General features: G+C 30.0%; 1 protein-coding gene across 1 annotated transcript in view; it reads right to left on the bottom strand.

Annotated features, from left to right (window-relative positions):
* Window positions 1-4615: 4615 nt before the first annotated feature.
* The window catches only part of LOC106478473 (PIH1 domain-containing protein 1-like), a 25850-nt gene continuing 11149 nt past the window's right edge, over window positions 4616-19316 (bottom strand). Inside the window, exons 3-8 of the mRNA XM_013939019.2 lie at window positions 17315-17432; window positions 14755-14898; window positions 12028-12127; window positions 9603-9783; window positions 6768-6911; window positions 4616-4976 (exon numbers count right to left, since the gene is read on the bottom strand). Of these exons, the coding sequence (XP_013794473.1) occupies window positions 4929-4976; window positions 6768-6911; window positions 9603-9783; window positions 12028-12127; window positions 14755-14898; window positions 17315-17432 (735 nt within the window). The 3' untranslated portion in view covers window positions 4616-4928. The remainder of the gene's footprint in view (window positions 4977-6767; window positions 6912-9602; window positions 9784-12027; window positions 12128-14754; window positions 14899-17314; window positions 17433-19316) is intronic.

Raw genomic sequence — 19316 nt, 5'->3', positions numbered from 1 at the left:
ATGCCTTTTTTTATAGTATATGGTCTATCATATTAGTATAGTTGCTAGTACTTAAAATATAATTATCTAACTATGTGGGAAAAATGAGATATACAAAAATAGAAATATTAAGATATCATTTAATCAGTAATTTGTTATAAAAAGTTGTAGGAGTGATCAGTTTGAACATCATTTGTAGTATAGGATGTGTTAGAATTTAGTTTCAAAGCATTGAACATGTTTTCTGACTGGTGTTTGTTTCTCTGGCTGTTTTATTAATTAAAAATGTCATATATTTTGACTATTATACCAAGTATTTATAAAAACCTAGAAATATACTACATTTTAAAGCTGCTCCACACATTTGTTTAAACGAAAATTAATAACTATCACAAAATTAAAATAACAGGCTTATTTGAGATTGCTATTCAACCTTTCATGTGAATGGAAACACGTAATATTCTCCTTTTGTAGTGCAGCTTTCGAAATATTGAAAAAGGTGTGTAAGCATTTGCCAGGAGAAGAAGAGGTCTAAATATAATATAAATCTCCAAAATTGCGACTAACAACGATGTGACCAAAATACAGATCCAGACCAGATGTATTTGCCAGGCTTGTCTATCTGAGTTTCTGATTATGGCAAAATGTATGAACAACTAATTTGAAAACATTTGCAAGATTGACTTCAAAGATGATTGTGATCCAACCCAAAAGGTTTCACTTTTCTTTAGTTTGCGTATGTTTCACCCTTTTTGTACACAAACAAAGAACAGACAAATGCCATGTTTTATTTTTTAGTTTAGTGGGCTGCATGAAGTCCCACCTCCAAGTATAAAACTTGTTTATTTTTCATTCATTCAAGGGTGATGCAAGCAAAACGTTTGAATGTAACAAATGACAGATGTCATTATTATTGGTGGGGAGGGCCAATGTCACTACAACTAGTGATAGCAGAGTCTTGAAACTTGGTTACAAGCATTTATACTTCCTTTTCAACTAGGAATTTCAAACGCATAGAACTGCTTACTTTCAGTTAATTTATTTTTTAATAGTTAGAATTCAGTTTAACATGACTGAAGAAAAATGTACTACTGAATATTACAAGAAAATGATGTTGACATGACTGGAAACATTTAACTAGTGAAAATTTCTATGTGCATTAGTTTCTTAATTTGTTCATTATAATCTTCTTTAAATAAATAAATATCCTTCAATGGAGTAAAACTTTTATATTTTTCAGTTACACTTTCAAAGAGATGTACAGTGTTAAGTTTAGCAGAATAAAATACTTGATCTAAATGACTATTTCTTAGTACACCAAAATTTTACTTGAATTTCTATATATCCATTGAAATAATATTGGACTGTGTCATTAAAATATTACTTCCAATTTTTTATCTGTAAATACTTTCTAAAAGTAAAGCTAACAGGAAAAAAGTTTAATAATTTTTAACTTGGTTTTTATTTATATATTTGTAGAAAAAACAGAACCGAGTCTTTAGATGTATCCAGTTAAAAGTTGAGTTTTCAGATGAGCTGATCCTGCTTTAATCTTTCAAACATTTAATTTGGAAAATAATTATTAATGAAACACCTCATAGAACTCTTCTTGGTTTTACTTTTGCATTTTTCAGCCCCAATCTTGGAGCTTTTACAGATGAGCTTTACGTAAGCTTGTCACATAAAACTGTCGATATTTGGGGAAAGTTAAATGAATAAGAAACAATTTTTATGTTTTATTTTTTGAAATTCACTTGTTGAAATGGGACCAGACCCAAACCATGTGGAATAAAATGAAATCTGAATGTAGAGAGTTCAGTAGTAAAGATGTTTCATGTAACTATGATAATGTTTTTTCATTACATTTAACAATCCACTTCACACAACAATATAAGTGAAAGATTTAACACTTAATAGTTGGAAGTTTTCATTTGTTAAAAGCAAATCTAAATTTTTGATGGTAGGTGTTTTTAGCTAGCAAATTTTCTTAGCTCCTCTGTTACTTAATTCTAGATTTCACTGCTTTTGCGTAAGGTGCTAGAAATGAAAATTTGAATATAAGTATTTTTAAAAACTTAGTATTTTGAAGTTGTGTATTACTTTTGTTATCAAATTGAAATCCATAAATTAAAGTTACCACAAATTCTTCATTTTGAAAATATTCAGAGGTGTAGTTTTCTACCAGTTTGAAATGTACTGTTGTCACTGTTATACGTCTGGAGTGTTGCTTATATTTTGTTGATGTGTTCTCATTGTATTTTACACTTCGATAGTTTAACTGTTATTCTGTGTTGAGAAAAAAAACAAAAGAAAAACATTCACTTTAAACCAAAGAAGTTTAAATTGTATATGTTTGCACATATCTACTTGAAAGCTATCTGCACTAACCATTCCTAATTTTGAAGTGATAGGTTACAGGAATGGCAGCTAGTCAACACAATCCACTGCCAGCTCTTGGGCTATTATTTAACATTGAATAGTTGGATTGACCATCACATTATAATGCCCCCACAACTGAAAGGGAAGCACGTTATGGACGGGGTTTGACCTTGTGAGTAGAGTGCCCTAGCTGGAACAGTAACAATGAGGGGTTCAACAAAATGATTTGAACAACTCATTAACCTTTGTATCATCTTGTACAAGTTTTATCACAATGTTTTTAATATGTTTTCAAAAAATAGTATTGTTTTATAGATAATATACAAGTCATTTATACGTATGCTAAGCAATGTAAGGACATCTATACCAGTGTATATTTTTTTACCCATTACTCTGTGCTGTATTTGTTTATTTGATATTCAATATGGTATTTTAAGGTTTGTATTCTTCATCAGAAAAAGTTTACTTTGTACCTGAGATAAAGATGAAAAAAATGATTCAAATACTCCACTGAATTTAAAGGTATGTATTATATGGACCCTCTAAAAGTGGAGCAGTATATTTATTTATAATAATAACTAATCAAATAAATAGCAGCAATCATAGCAGACACTTTTGATTTAATAACTTACTTTCATTATGTAAAATGCAATAACGTTTTTCCAGCCACATTCAAGCCTATAGTGTACAAGGTGATGTAAAAGTTGTGCACCACTATACTTTTTTTTTCTAAGTCCTGCCCTTATATCTATTTGAAATGCGCACCATTGACATTATGATGCAATGTCACCCTTTCAGTTCTGTTTCAACTTGCATTCTGTAGCACTTGTGGTGTTACAATTGTACAGGCTGTTGTGACACTGTGCTTAAAACCTTCCAAGTTACTTGGACATGTGACAAACAGTGTTTGATGAGGCTCATAGGCTCAGAGTAAAAAAGTGTAGAGAAGTAAGATGAGGGGAGCATGTAGGCTATGCTGCTAGCTCATGACACCCTATCCATCTGTCGGGATGGGGTGGCACACCAAGGAAGCCTTCTGAAGTTTAATGTCCTATCTTTGAATATAAGTATTTTTAAAAATTTTGCATTTTTGAAGTTGTGTATTACTTTTGTAACACATTAGACTACACCTGATCTTGTTCCTGCAACTCAAATGTCAACAATTGTGACATTTTATTACACCTTTTACATAAAATATTGCCTCCTCTGTCCACAGCTGGGTGAAGTGTTCATCCAAGTTCTTCCTGCATCACAAACCATTTAGCCTGGGTCATCTTCTGGGATTTGTGGAGCTTGGAAGTTATGATGCTTTATAATCCAGAGCACACGACTTTGTCTGCGTTGCTGATAGATGGTTTGCCATTGTGTCCAAAAGATCTTCATTTCGTGAAAATCTTCCACTACTTTTATGATTGGCCACATAACCAGTTTCACAAACTTTGATGAGTGAACGATAACTTGAGAGACAAGGAGTCTCCTGTACTGGATGCCTCAAATTAAGTTGTTTTGGCATTACTGATTTAATCCGGTATCCTCACACAACATTAGCACTTGATTAAATTCTTGTATAGTTAATATTGTCCCAACCAATTTTGTAACCAAAGAAAAAAATTGGTTTATAAAATATCAGTGTTGCATGACTTTTGTATCACCTTGCAATTTTTGCTGCTCTTCTGTACTCAATCATTGCTCATGAAAATTTATATTTTATTAAGTAGATCTGCATGTAAATGTAATCAAAACTTAAACTCTTTACATTTAACGGATTAAGCATTATGTTCATGGAATTATATGTGGGAAGCCGTATTACCAATAAATTTGCAGAAAAGTCATCAGGTAACTTCTGATGTTCTTGGAAGGAAAAACTGCATAAAAAAAACAAGGAGTTTTTGGACAAACCCATAGGAAACTCATTAAATTATGTACGTGGTACATATCAGAAACCCCGAGAGGGCACTTTTAACTGGCAAAAACCGATTTTTCAAGCCCTGAAACAGTCACTGCAATATCAAAAGATGTTTAGAAAACTACAAATATTTTTACTAAAGCAGTTTTGAGACAAAACAAAAAAATAAATAAATTAAAAAATAACAAAATATTCAGATTATTTAAGTGGTAACACTTCTAAAAAATATCTGGCTGTCTTACTTAGATGTTATATTCAATATTCTATTAAATATATAATTCAATGCAACCTCAGTTTTTTTTTGAGGATTAAAATATCAACATTTATAGAATTTAGTAGAATAAACACTACCATGTTCAAATATTTTAGTAACTTTAATAATCATTAACAGGTCATACATTGTTAGTAAGGAGGTCAAATCTCTACCAATTCTGAACTACTATATTAATAATATATTTATTTATGAAACAGACTAGGGTGAAATCTGGGCAAACATGTAGCAACTTTTATGTATGAGCTTTTTCATAGAAAATACACTTTTTCACACAGTTATTGTGAAGATAATTTCTTGCTGATGACTGGAACCTGCTGAATACTGAAGAATACTTTTACCCATAAGCAATGGAAATGTTATCACAGATACTAGCTGTGGATTTTGCATATATCAACTCTTGTTCTTTAATGGAACCACAGGCATTGTTATTGTCAAAACCTAAAAAAAATACAACTTAGGCTCAATGAAATAACTTTGAGAAAGGATAATTAATATCTGATCAGTGACATCATATAAAAAAATATTACTAATGAGAGTAATTACCTTGGAAAGTTACAACAAGAAAGGTGCTCTGTTGAGAAGCTGTAAAAAGGTTAGTGGTGAGACACACAGTAGTGATAAATGTGAAGAACAATACATTTGGTCAGTGCAATGAGAGATAAGTAAACACTTGAATGTCACTAGTAAGAGATAGCATGGCAAAAATGGTTATGGTCAGAGGTGAAGGAAAATATCTGACAAAACAGAATGTGAATGTCTATGATCACTATTCAGAAATAACTTTGGAACGTAGCAAAAATCTGTATACATGTCTGTCTGTTATCTAACTACTCTTAGGGTGCTGGGCCAATCTCAACCAAACTTTGTGGTATGATAGTTTGGGATAAGAGGCATGTTAATGGTAATTCACAACCTGCTCCACCCCATTATTGTTGTTATTAAGCATTAACTATCTTTGATGTAAGTTAATGTTAACTACATTCATAGATGGCACCATGTCCTCAGACCAAAAAAAATGTATTGAATTTTCTATAACACAATATACACATAATGTCTTATATATCTCAAACAGTGCACTAGCACTCTCTATGGAGAAATGTAATACATAAACTTGGCTAAAGTTCCTACTCCAACAATCACAATAAGGCTGACATGAAGAGCCAGTTCTTAAGTTATATCCAATTCCCACTTTGACTTGTGACCTTTCAACTTCAGCAATCATCAATTAATTAATCACTTGAAACACTGTGGAATGACATTAAGGGCTGGGTATTGAAAGCAGGTAACAGAAAGCACACCTACCACTACTACTTTGGCTGCTACCTCTTCCTACAAAGTCACCCTGACCATGTTTTAAGTATATAAATAGAGAGTTCTTAAAATGTTTACAAAACTTCTGGTGAGATAATAATGAATACTGTAATAACGTTATATTATAAATAAATTGTGTGAAACTTAGAATTTGTGTGTGAAATATCATAGCATCTACTTCCACATTTCTTTTAGTCCATAGCCAGGACAAGGGACAGGTATCTCAGCTTGTATGTGAAGTATTAGCTTGAATATCTAAGCCAAAGCAAAAAAAAGAAATAACCTTCAAAAATTAATCTAGATATGTGGGAGATAACCAGTGTAATGGGTCAAAGCTGAGTGAGGTAACCTTGATAAACAAAATATTCGTGTCAGAGCTAAAACAAGTAGTTTTGGCATATTACAAAAACAATTTCTGTACACAGTGCTAAGCACACAAAATTAAAATACAAATACAGTCAATGCTTTAGGGTATAATTTTAACAACGTACAAAAATATTCTGACAAGCATTTCAAAAGATATGTAATCATGACAACAATGAGCATCTATGGTTAGTGGCGAGTTATAGCCTTAACAATAATTTAAGTATTCTCCTACTTTGCCTTTCTCTCTTAAATGTTTCAAATTCTTTGCTTAAACTTACAAGATTTATGTTTTGAGTAATTATTAAGAAACATAAACGCGACATTACTTAGCCGAGTTCAACATTTGTAGCAACTGCTGATAATTCAATAAACAAAATGTGTAGTTATTTTTACAAAAATAGAAACTTAAGTAAAAACATGAATGTGTATCAACTGTGCTGAAGAAAAGTGTGTATATATTTAATAGCAGACAAAATTCTGTGATTAAACTGAAAGGGAGATTAAACAAGTAATAAACCAATACTTGCTTCAGTTTCTTTCCTTAAAACTTACCTTGCTTTGCTTATCAAATTGTGCACCACTTTCCTCCTGTTGTATGTCATAAGGAATAAATACATCTAGATAATAAATGTCAGGCTGAACTCTGAGTATAATTCTATCTTCTCCCAAATCCAGCTCTATGTCCTTGCCGTTTTTCTGTTAGGTAAAAATAATATTTAAGCAATATCTTTTTTAACCAAAACCTCCTTTGTTGATTGTAATTAAATTGAAAATATTATTACAATTATTCCTTTAAAGACTAGATCTGTTATAATACCAGACCCTGGTCTTTTAGGTTCCACAATCAAAGTAATGAAACAAACTGCATAAAACTTGCCACAAACTCTACAGAATATGTAGTAATCTGTGTATATAAAAGAAAAGAATCATATAATTATATTTAGTAGATATCTTTAGATTCTGAAATTTAAAATATCTTTTGTAAAACACTGTTTTTAAAATACAAAAAAAATGTTTCTTTCCATTTAACGCTTTCATTCATTTACTGTGTGCCTATAGCCTTGAAAATATAATCAAGTTTTTGTTTCAATAAAGCTACAGTGAAACTTTGCATTCTAATAACAATGTACAAGATTTACAGAAACTTACCTATGCTTATGACATATTCTTATACAATACAAGCTGAATGCCCATCATATGACAGGAAATAATTATTAATTTTTCTTCTCAAAATTGCATCTAAATAAATGTTTTATGAACATGTTTTCTAAAATTTGATTATAATCCAGTAACAACATATGTATGGAGAATGACTATCATACTTCTAGTATTTCATGAAAACATTTTTTTTATGTCATCTCCTTTAAGTATTGCTTGATTAGCATTTTGACTTTTGTATATTTTTAAATTATGTTCAAATGTTCTCCTTGATAAATACTTAGACTGAAACATGCAAAAAAAAAACAACTGATTCTCAAAGACATATTCCTACTTCGTCAACTGTATGACCCTGCAAATTATTAATTGTGATGGTAAAGGCAGTGAATTTTATTATGCATTTTCAGGGTCTTTCTAGTTTTGGCTTTGTTAGCCTGCTGAGCTGAAGAAATGTGCAGCAAATAAAACATGCAGGTTATTATAGAGTTGTAGCCAAAGTTTCCAATTGGACAATGATGTTGCAACAGTGTGTCTCCTTGACAACCAAGCAAATGTACTGGGGAATTTCAGGTAATGATTATGATTTTTGTGCACCAGCAATACCAAGCATAGAGTGCACATATACCCAGTTCGATTTTATTACACATTAGGATCTCAATCAATCAATCCTCAAATCTAATTATATATCCAAAGTAGCTCATCATCCATTTAATATACATGTGTGTGTGGCTGGAAGAATTTTAATAAGATAAACTTGCTTCTCGCAGCAGGAAGCACTGTCGTTTTGTCCAAGTTACGTGAACAGCTTTTCATCTTTATATATTAGATTAGTTTGTTTTTTTGCTAATATCAAGCCAACCCCTTTTGGTCAAAAGCTGAAAACAAAGCAGAGAAATTAACCTGGATTTTTTTTATTGTTTGTCAGAAAGTTCTATTACATAGATCCATTAAATTTTAGTTTGTTTTATATTCTTTTAACATATTTCTCTTTTTTGTTTTCTTTTAGTATAGTCTTCCACAATGAAGCAATTATGTAACTCACTGAAAAATACAGACAGATATTTCTGTAACTTTGAAAAGGAAACAATATAACACAAATCCATTATCAAGAAACTATATAGAGCAAATCCACAGGTTTTTAATTTCTTGGATCTACCTTTAAGTGTGGTAATATCAGATTACTATTTCAAGTGTTAAAGGTTGAAAAACGTTGTAAGGAATGACAGGAAAGTTATTTAATACATTGTTTTGAAACTTAGGTTCTCCTTTGTTTAACAGTTTTTAGCTGGAGTCATATCTATTTTAAAATCTGAGATACTTTATCATTGCCAGTATTATAAATCTAAGAATGATTTCATAGCTTAGCTTACACTGTCTCTAGAATCTTAAGATACACACAAGTTTGAACAGTAATATCTAAATTGCATATGCATTTACAAACAAGCCCCATTTATTTTGAAAATTTCTAATCATGTCTCTTGTCTTCACCATGACAGTAGTAAGCAAGCTTTTACTTTCATTAGAATTAATATGAACAAAACATCCGCCCCCCTCAAAACATTTTAGCTTATTTTTAATGTTATCTTTACAATTGTGATGCTGTTTGCTTTCTAGCCACATGGTAATAACCATAAAATAAATGATATACAAATTCTAATTACATTGGTTTTTTCAAATAAAATGTTTAGAATTGGCAATTTTAAATATGAAAAAAAAGTTCTTAAAGTATTAATTAAGTATAATAACAAAGCACTTCATAAATAACCCTTGGTAACTTTTAAATGTATACACAATTTTGTTAATATCAAGGAAAGAGTGGGACTTGGACCTAAGTGCAACATAGTATGCCAAATCAGTAGTTAAAACAAAATCAAGTAGGAACTGAGGTGAGATTGTTTTCCTTCACAAATATTGTGAAGAGTTCCCAGATGCAGATTTTTACAGGTTTTTTTTTTAATAGTCAGAATGACCTCAAGTAATACTGGCCGAGGAGGAGTTAATGTTTATTTCAAATATCGGGAATGAATATTTTATCTAAAATATAATCTTCAGTAATATATTAGTTCGGAACACAGCAGCAAAGATTTAATACAACTTTAAAAATGTATAGCTGAACTAACAAATTTCATCCCACTTTTCTTTTAAAAATTTGTACATTCAACTTTAAAATAAACAACTATTAACATACAATATTAAGCCAAACCCTTTTAGTCAAACACTGAATTTTACCACTTCATAAAGTTGAATTCTGGCTACTAGGAACTCTGGATGTCCTTCTACTGGATCTTTGAGAATGCTAAACTCAGGAACTGGGACATTTTTTCTTTTGGCGCTACCAGATATTTCAGACATAATTCTAGTATCAGTCTTTTCCTCCTTTTCAAGTGATGCAGATTTATTTGGCTCATTGCTACATTAACAAAATAATTGAACACCAAGTTTAAATTATACTAACAGAAACTGTTACCAACAGTAATGAAAGCTAAAGAATTTACTTTTTAAATAATGTTTCCTGTTTCAAACAATTAGAATGACTGTGGTATTCTTAAACAGAATTTTTCAACAAACAAGTTACAACCAAAGTCAAGAATTTAATGTCAAACACAAGGTTTATTAAATAAGAAAATTAATTTAAACAAACAATGTGACTGCACTGTAAGATCTAACAAAACAATGTACATCTCTCTTCTCTTTCAAGGTTAGCTATTTGTAATGCTGCTGAAAATGAGAACAATGAAGCCTGGACAAGGACAAAATTTTATCTACTTATTTTACTCAGACTAGAGGTTGATCTGTAATACTCTATACTTTTTTAAAACTTAACCAGAAAGCTCTATCTCCTATGGATATTGTTCAATATCTAAAGTGTAATCTGTGTATGTAACACCCCTCTCTCCATACAGCTGCCCAATCATCATACTACTATTCCCACCTTAGGGAGTTCCTAAACCCAAAATTCACATATGAAGATAGAAATATTCTTCTTATTAAGCCCTAAATTTTAATTGTAATGCAGGTTCATCTATAACCTTAACATAAATCACAGCTACCTGTACTGAAACTTAGAAAAAAAATTAAAGCTAGGTTAAATTTATGATTGAAAACTATTGGAGTGCTAATATTTAACCAGTATATTATCAAGAGTTGAATAATGGATGAAATTTCACACAAAATGCAACACAAGTATTGTCAATCATAGAATACAAACCAGTAATAGAGAACTCAAATTTCTAAAATTTGGTGATGAAAAAAATATATATGCACAATATTTCAACATTTTCACTAAAAGAACTTTAGGATTTAAAACAATAAATTACATATTTTCAGTTTATAAAATAAAAACAAGTAGAACTTTACCTATAAGTTTTTTTTCCCCTTTTAACTTAGCCTAAAGTCTGACATTATATATATATATGACACTTCATCTCATTTCGCCCATTTTATTACCAGATTGTTTATTTATCTAACAGTCTGTAATTTTTTTTATAATCCTCAAAGCAATCTGTCCATTTGTCTACCAGTATGCATTATTGCCAGTTTTGTCAACCATCAATTGGCTATGTTGTTCATCATTCCTTTTCTCAATCTTATTCACTGTAAGTTGATCCATCCATCCATTTTTTATTCACTTGTTTGTACTATTGTAAATCAAAAATTTCCATCACATGCCCAATATCTGTTTATCTGTATACATTTCCAATGTTATTAAGGTTGCTCTTTTAAGAACCAAGTAAAATATAAATGGGATGACATTAATTATCTACTTCTCATGCTGTTTAAAACAAGAAAAACTTGGTGCCTTAATGTTTTTTTTAAGGTTCCCAGCTAACTCATAAGTAACTATTATACATATTTGACCCTTGGTTGACTATGTATAAAATTATAAATCATTTTTAGTTAAAATTAATGACTTATAAAGCTACGGGAAGGTTAAAAAAATATTAGGAAATTCAAAAAAGCTTAGGAGCAATATAAATATAAACACACAAGTAGAGGTTTAGGAAAGACTATTTAAATGTACCATAGAATGGTTGTATGGGAGAAAGACAGAAAAGAAAGAGCTTTACAAAAGTTTTAGTATTACCCTTAAGTAATAAGAATTAGAGAAATTGACAGAAAACCATTTATGGAGTCAACGTGTCTATTATAATGAATGTAGAATACTTGTCGCATTATATTTTTTAAAACCAAAGATTACATCAATGTATGTCTGTGGGTAACTATAAAAGAAAGGATTGAAAACTATTATACATTTTCAAATGATATACAAACATCATGAAATCATCTTAAAATATCAATTTAGTTAGAAAACAGTTAAAACTCAACTTCTGAGTGTTTGAGAAAAAAAATTTCTCTCTTTCTTTATATGCAACACAATTTATCTTGACCCAAAATATATCAAAATAACCAAGCAAGCAGCCATAAACTGAAAAAGATATATATATATATATATATAATTCTTGTCTACATCAAATCCTTCTAATTAATTAACTCATATTGTTTTTCATTAAGTAAACATTAATAATATACATAAAAAACAACAACATTTATCAAGAGATACTTTGTTACAATTTAAATTTGTAATTTTACTATTCAATTTTTATAAAAATAAAAGATACTTGTAATTATAACTTTAGTAAAAATTCAAACTAACCTTGATGAAATTTCTGTTATTAAGGTCTTTTGATTACATCTGATGTGATGATCTGGCATTGTTCCATGGTACTTCTTGTTTTTCAACAACATCCATGAAACTAAAATCAATCACAAAAGAACTTAAAACTGAAGAGTATCTTTAGTAAGTTACAGAATAAATACATATCACGCAAAATACTTCAAGCTTCAGTATTATATGCTTAAGTTAAGAAAGTTATTTGTTCTTAAAAGCAAAATAAGTAAATTTTTAACCAGTGAATATTTTAAAGACAGCTTAAGAATGAGTTAATAACGTATATGGAAAAGTGTTTTGATTTTGATCTAAAAATTTCTGTACTTCATATCCCATTGTAGAATAATGGAGAACTTCCACATTTTTAATGAAGTAATAATATAGCAATGAAATATGTACTTTTAGACCTAGAAATAATTGATATCAGTCATGTATATCAAATGCTGTTTTGTGTGTGTGTGTGTGTGTGTGTGTGTGTGTGTATATAACTATTTCTACGTAACTAAATATATCAGTAACAAATAATAAGTAAAAAATGAGCTGCTTGGAATATCTTGCTGGACACTAATGAGTGAGAATACTTATCCCAACTTTGAGGCCAAACAAATGTATCACAGTTTTAAGAAACAGTATCTAAAATAAAAAGAAAGAAAATTTAACAAACAGCTTCATCTACACTGCCATCTAGTAACTCATGTTCACGGATGCAATTCTAAAGAACATGTGTTAAATGAGATAAATCCACTCTTTGTGGTTTCAGAAAATAAGAAAGCAAATATTACAGCTTCTCAAAAAAAAAAAGACTTTGAAAAATAGCCTTTTCACTTACCACCTACAATGAAAAGCTTTCCCCTTTTCTATGGTTTGATTTTTTCACAAACTACAGATTGCTAACAAGATATTATCAAACATAAAATGGGTGAAGAAAAACTGTTAAATTTGTATCAAATACTGCATCACCTCCTACACATAAAGAAACTTATGTGTCAAGTTTAAGGTCAGTTTATTTTGCACAATTTAAAAAATACTCTTAAAAGAAATAATGATTTGCAGCTTTAAATACACCTACAATGAAAAGTTTTTAAAAAAAAGAACATTTTATGTTTAATAATAAAAGATATTTTGAATGTGTTTCTTATTCTAGTTTAACATTGCTAATTCATGATGCTTTCTGTAATACTATTTGCCTATTGCACTTAGTAGCTGTAAAACATAGGATTTCTTTACAATAACAACACATGTAGCTCAATCATATTCTATTAGTCTAGAAGTAATTAATTACACTGTATAATTTGTCATTAACTGTTTATTTTCATGATATAGAATATTGAAATTATTTCTCAAATATAACTTGATATATTCTTTTCAAACTAAAAAATGTACTAATATCATTATAACTTAAGCAAGGCCCCCAATGGCACAGCAATAAGTCTGGGAACATATAACACTAAAAGCTAGGTTCTGATACCATTGTGTAGCTTTGTGCTTAACTACAAACAAACAAAACTTAGGCAAATTTTGATTTGGTCTGCAAATTCCACACTACTGGCACAAATATATGGCAGCTGTTTTTTGAGAAAATGTGAACATTTTCAAAAAAGATTTTTCTGGGAAGTACTGCAGGGAAAAGTGTTTGGATTATGCTGATATAAGCTGTAATGTTTTATGTATTAAAAATGGTACCCTTTATTGTAAAAATAAGTTGTTTTTTTACGGACTCCATTTGTTTAGTAATATATTTACAAATTACATCAATAGATATAATCAAACCCACAAACAGTCCCAGAGAAAGTCGTGTTCTTGTAGTGAGGAGAGTACTTTTACTTAAAATTGTGTTTTGTGATAAAGAAATGGTTGTTGCACACATACCATAGTTACCTTTCTAATTGTCTGAATCTTAAATACCAATATGTGAAATTTTTTTATGGATTTAAGTTTGTGGTACCATGCAATAGATGGCGCCACATTATATTTATTATTTTGGTCACATACACAGATATATAGATACATATATACACGCTACATCCATTATAGAAAGATTACAGCTTTGAGAATCTGGAACTAACATCTATATTAAACATGACAGGTTTGCAGGGCTTGAAACTGATTTTTTTTTTTTTAGTCACAGGTAAATGTTTGTCAGTTACTTTGAAAGTTACTGGCAAAAGTGCCAGTTAGTAAAGAAAAAAAAAGACAACTGTTATAAGAACAACAACATTACCATTTAATAACAATAAAATTTGCAGCTTGTGCTGAACAGCTTGCAAATGTCTTTATAAATTGTGTCCCTCCTTTTTCTCTCTTAAAATGCTTATTTCAGCGAAGTCTAGTCTGTGGAGTTCTTGACCACAAGACCACTACCTGTTGACAACATTTTTGCTTTGACAATTTTAGTGTTCTTCAGAACTTTAGATAATAATCTTAATAAACTGGCCATTGTTTTTCATGTCCAGGCTGCAGCGCTAATAGCTTGTTGTTCTCTTTACAGTGTGCAGATGGAGTGGAGACATATGCAACAGAAAATCACTGTGTAAAGCGAGCACTGACCTAATACAACAACCACAGCTATTTTTCTGACAGACATTGCATATGAAATTATTAAACCACACTTTTGAAATCTGTAAAAAAATAATAAGTTAAAAAATATATATACACATATGTTTAACCTCCGAACGTTATCAAACTTATTATGATGGACTGTATTTGATTTACCTTTGTTCAAACACAAATTATATTTGTTTTCTATTCCTTCCATACACAGAGTTATCATAAATGTTTTGAACAGATCACTGTTGATAACTTTCTTGAAAAATGTTTTGTTGATGATAATGTCATATGCAGTGCAGGGATGACCACCTGTAAAAAAAAATTAATAATTTCAGAAAGAAAATCATACATATATACATTTTTAGACAGCTAAAAATTCATTCACTGATATACAAAATAATTTGTATTTGTGAAATTCACCTTGGTAGTTAGATTACTGAAGAAAGTAATAGATTAAACATCTATTGGAGCACCAGACCAAACAAAGTTAAAGTTAATAGTTAAAATCTGTCATACATTTCAACACTTCATATTTTATGACAATTCAAAAAATTGCATAAAAAACATTTGATTATTTATAAAAACAGTTTATTAAAACAAAAAGACATATATATATATATATCTGAATTAAAATTAGCACATAAAATAAAATGATTAAAAGCAATTAATCAGGATAGATAATCAAAGAAACTTTTTCCAAAAACAGATCACTAGTAAGTAACATGTAACTGTGCCCACTGCCACATTAAATAGCTTCTCTTTAGACATATAAAACAGTTCCAATGAATTATGGAGGAAAATATTAAACAAACTCATACAGGCCAGTTACCTATAGATTTGAGAAATGAATAAAATAAGTTATTTTTTTTTGTAAAATAACATATTGTTACAAAGATAAAACTTAGTCATATTTTTGAAATATCTGATCATAAGTTTAGCCAATGTTTTTCATTCAACATTAGAAAGTGATACTTGCATGATAAGCAAAATCAGAAAGTAAATTCATATTACAATGGCTTTTAGTTTCATCAATCAGAATAACAATTTTATTAAAGTAAGATTATTTTATCAAGTGAAAACCACACTTCATTTATAATGAGAATATGAAATAGAACTATCATAATGCAGTGCTCAAAATACTAAGTTAAGGTTTTCCAACCATGTAGAAAAACAAATGATAAAACTTTGATATGAAAGTAAATCATTACAAAGTTTACAATAAATCATTATATAATTTCTAATGTTAGGTTTTAAAAAGTAAAGTAAAATCTGCAAACTCAGCTTATCTCCAGAAGCTACGCTATTAGCCTTAGAAACTACCAAAAGTCCCTCTAATTGTAGAACTCATAGAATTGCTGTTACAAGCCTAGTCCTAAAAGTGTACTTTATAAGCTATTGGGGAATTATACAGTCTGTTACTCAAAATATTTGTTGCACTAACTTTTTCCATACAAAGTGAGTCAATTTGACCTAATTTGAAAACACGAAACCAAGTGTATCTTCACAAAATGTGGCAACCTTTCAGTAAACATTACAAGTACACAAAAAATCAATTTTTGATAATGCATTTTTACTAAAGAATTGTCTGTAAATTTACAAAGCCTTTACTGAGTCAGTCTCAGTGAAAAGTAATAACCGTGCTAAAGATTAAAAATACTTGTGTTCATTTTACAGTTTTCAAATTTCATTTGTATGACCTCCCAAACAAACAATTTTTTTTGGGGGGGGCTAAAACTTATTTCCTCCACCATAACACTAACTGTACCAAATTAATCAACATATAGTGAAATGAAAAGTTGAAAATGTATAAGATAAAATGTACTTTTTCTTTTAGGAATGAATAATTTGTCTTCAGATTGGCAATTTAATTATCTTCACAATTTCAACTATTAATCTTATAACATCTATTTTCATTTAATTTACTGTTTTATATTGTTGGGCTTTGTTAAGGAGAACATTTTTAATCCATGAAAATCATTAAGTCACACTGAGACCCCATATCTATTCCACCTGCTCAACACACACACACAGATAACAAAAATAAATTGATCAAGTTGCACCACATATTTACAGCTTTCAAACTGAAATACCATAAATATAATATACACTCCATCACTATATGAAGACTAGTCTTATTTGCTTTTGTCCAGAGTTACTGATGAGGGGTGGAATTCCCTGAAACTGGTATAACTCAGTGGAAAGTAAAACTGAATGATAGATTAGGCTTCACATATATTTTTCAATATTTTAAACACCTTATCAGCTGAATAATTCACAAGAATAAATTAGCAGTATCAATGCTGCATATTCTTGAAATTTCTATATTGACATACAATTACACTGTGAGTAAAATACATATCTTAAAACATCATAAAGTGTTAACTTTAACTTTACAAGAAAAACAATTCAAAAATGTATTTCATATAAAAAATGTTAAATATCTACCAAAACATTACGTTTATCCTCATAACAACAATTATACAAAAAAAAATTAAACTTATCATTCTATATATTTAAGGAATTGGAATGCAATACACATTTCAAACTTAATACAGCTACAAATATTGTACAGAGTGGCATAAATTCCAAAACACAAAATGCATTTCTTGGATAATTATATCCTACATGGAATGACATTTTACAAAAAATGAACAATAATGCACATTGTATAATACATGCACATCAGAAGTTTTCCTTTCTCAAACAAGTTGATTCTGTGACTTACTTTTATCTAATTCCACATGGGGTTCCCCTAAACTCATTGGGATTCTATATGTAGATGGGTCATCAGACTGAAGAATACACAATAACTCATCTTCACTGATTTCTTTTGGTTCTGGTAGCTTTAAAACAAAAATAAGTCACTAACAACTGTCATACCAAACAATTGATGTTTCAATATTTTTTTATCAGTAAGATAATATTTCGTAACCTTGACACCAGTTGAAATAATCATGTATATTTACATTGTCCATCTTATTTGATGATTCTTTTTCTATTTTTTTTAGACCAACCTTATAAAAACAAATATGTGACCAACACTGTCATAACAACTTAGTTCTTGGTTGAAAAAATATCTCCTCCTGCAATGATTTTGTTAGGTACAATTAAAGTCTGGTTACATATATACTGAGTTAATGATACAGTGAATATTTCAAATATCTATTCACATTCTTTGTTAAACAGACTTTAAGCTTGTCTAATATACACTGTATTCAAGGCATACAAAATAATCATATGTGACATTATAATATTTCACACTGATTGTTTCTTTTTCTAATGTTATGATTCCGTGTGTGTGTACATGTAATAAGACAAAGCAGAATAATTAATCTTGCCACATGTTCTAAATGTGATACGTACGGTAAACAAGTACTTCTAGAAGCATGCAATCGAAATTCATTTCAGTGTTAAAATACTATGTTCATATGTAATACAGTATTGTAAGTCATAAGTGTACTCTGGATGAGAATTCCAAAACTGAGACTATAGCATGAACCAAGGAGGCTGAGGCTGTTAATGTAAAATGAGCATGACCTCATGGAAGTAAACAACTAGTTAACGAAAAACAGTTCTCACCATATGACATAGACATTTCAGGCTCAAGAAAAGACTGAAAACAGTTGCATAATGAAATAAAAGATATGTGAGATTATACATCTTGCTTCATGCAGCTTGAAGTTATATTTCTACTACAGAAGCAGTCATATATGTTATGTTGGACAACCTCATCTGGGGTTTAAACGAGACAAACCATTCAAGTATGCTCCTTTCTAATGAAACTGAAAACTGGAGATGCAATAGCAATAAAAGGGCTGGCTTTTAGGTATGGAAAACAGACTATATAAAACTGAAGTCAACAGAATTAACACTTCCACAATCTAAGAAATAGTGCAATGGGAACTATAAAAAAGAAGTTCTAAGCTCAAAGAATGTGAACACATAAAAGCCCACACTGATAAACCTAACACAGAAAAAACAGTGATGTTAAATGTATGACTTCCCTGATAGCACACAATGTCAGATTTTAGGAAGGGGGCTAACCTTGAGTGAAGTTTATTCTGATATAATAATAATAATAATTAAAAAGAAAGAAAAGGAAAAAAAGGTACACTTTACTTCTGTGAAAATGTTAACAAACTAAGTAAACAACCATGGTCAACAGTAAAGAGGATTCTGTGTCTGAAACCAACAAAAAGGAGAGAAATTAAACAAGAAATATTAATTATACTGTAAATGTTTTGTCTTTTAAGCACAGTATGCACTAAGATTTTATTCATACATATAGTTGAAGTAGCTGTTCTACCTCAAACGTTATAATTTTCCTATACTGAAAATATATTTTTGATAGGTACTCACCGGACTCATATAAATATCTATTATTGTTCAGTGCTGCCCTCTATATGAAAACAAAAAAAATCATGCATACCACAAGTCTTTTGCCTCCCCTCCATTGGAAATGACTTATTCCAATGTGTCTCTCATGCAACAACCCTCCATCAATGAGAGTGTAACAAACTCTCATTATGCATGTGACTCCCTCTATTCAATTCTACCAGACTATCACTACGAGTTTTGGCAGAAAATGGAAGCACCAGTTTTCACTGGGGTGGAAGGAGGTAAGTATCTACTGGAAATACATTTTCAGTATAGGAAAATTATAACTTCCGATACAGTACATTACTTCTGCTCACATAAATAGCTAGAATCCCATATTAAACAGGTGG

Source organism: Limulus polyphemus, unplaced genomic scaffold, assembly GCF_000517525.1.
Source record: "Limulus polyphemus unplaced genomic scaffold, Limulus_polyphemus-2.1.2 Scaffold214, whole genome shotgun sequence".
Classification (NCBI taxonomy): Eukaryota; Metazoa; Arthropoda; class Merostomata; order Xiphosura; family Limulidae; genus Limulus; species Limulus polyphemus.
Note: the sequence above shows the minus strand (reverse complement) of the source record. Positions and strands in the feature narration are given on the sequence as shown.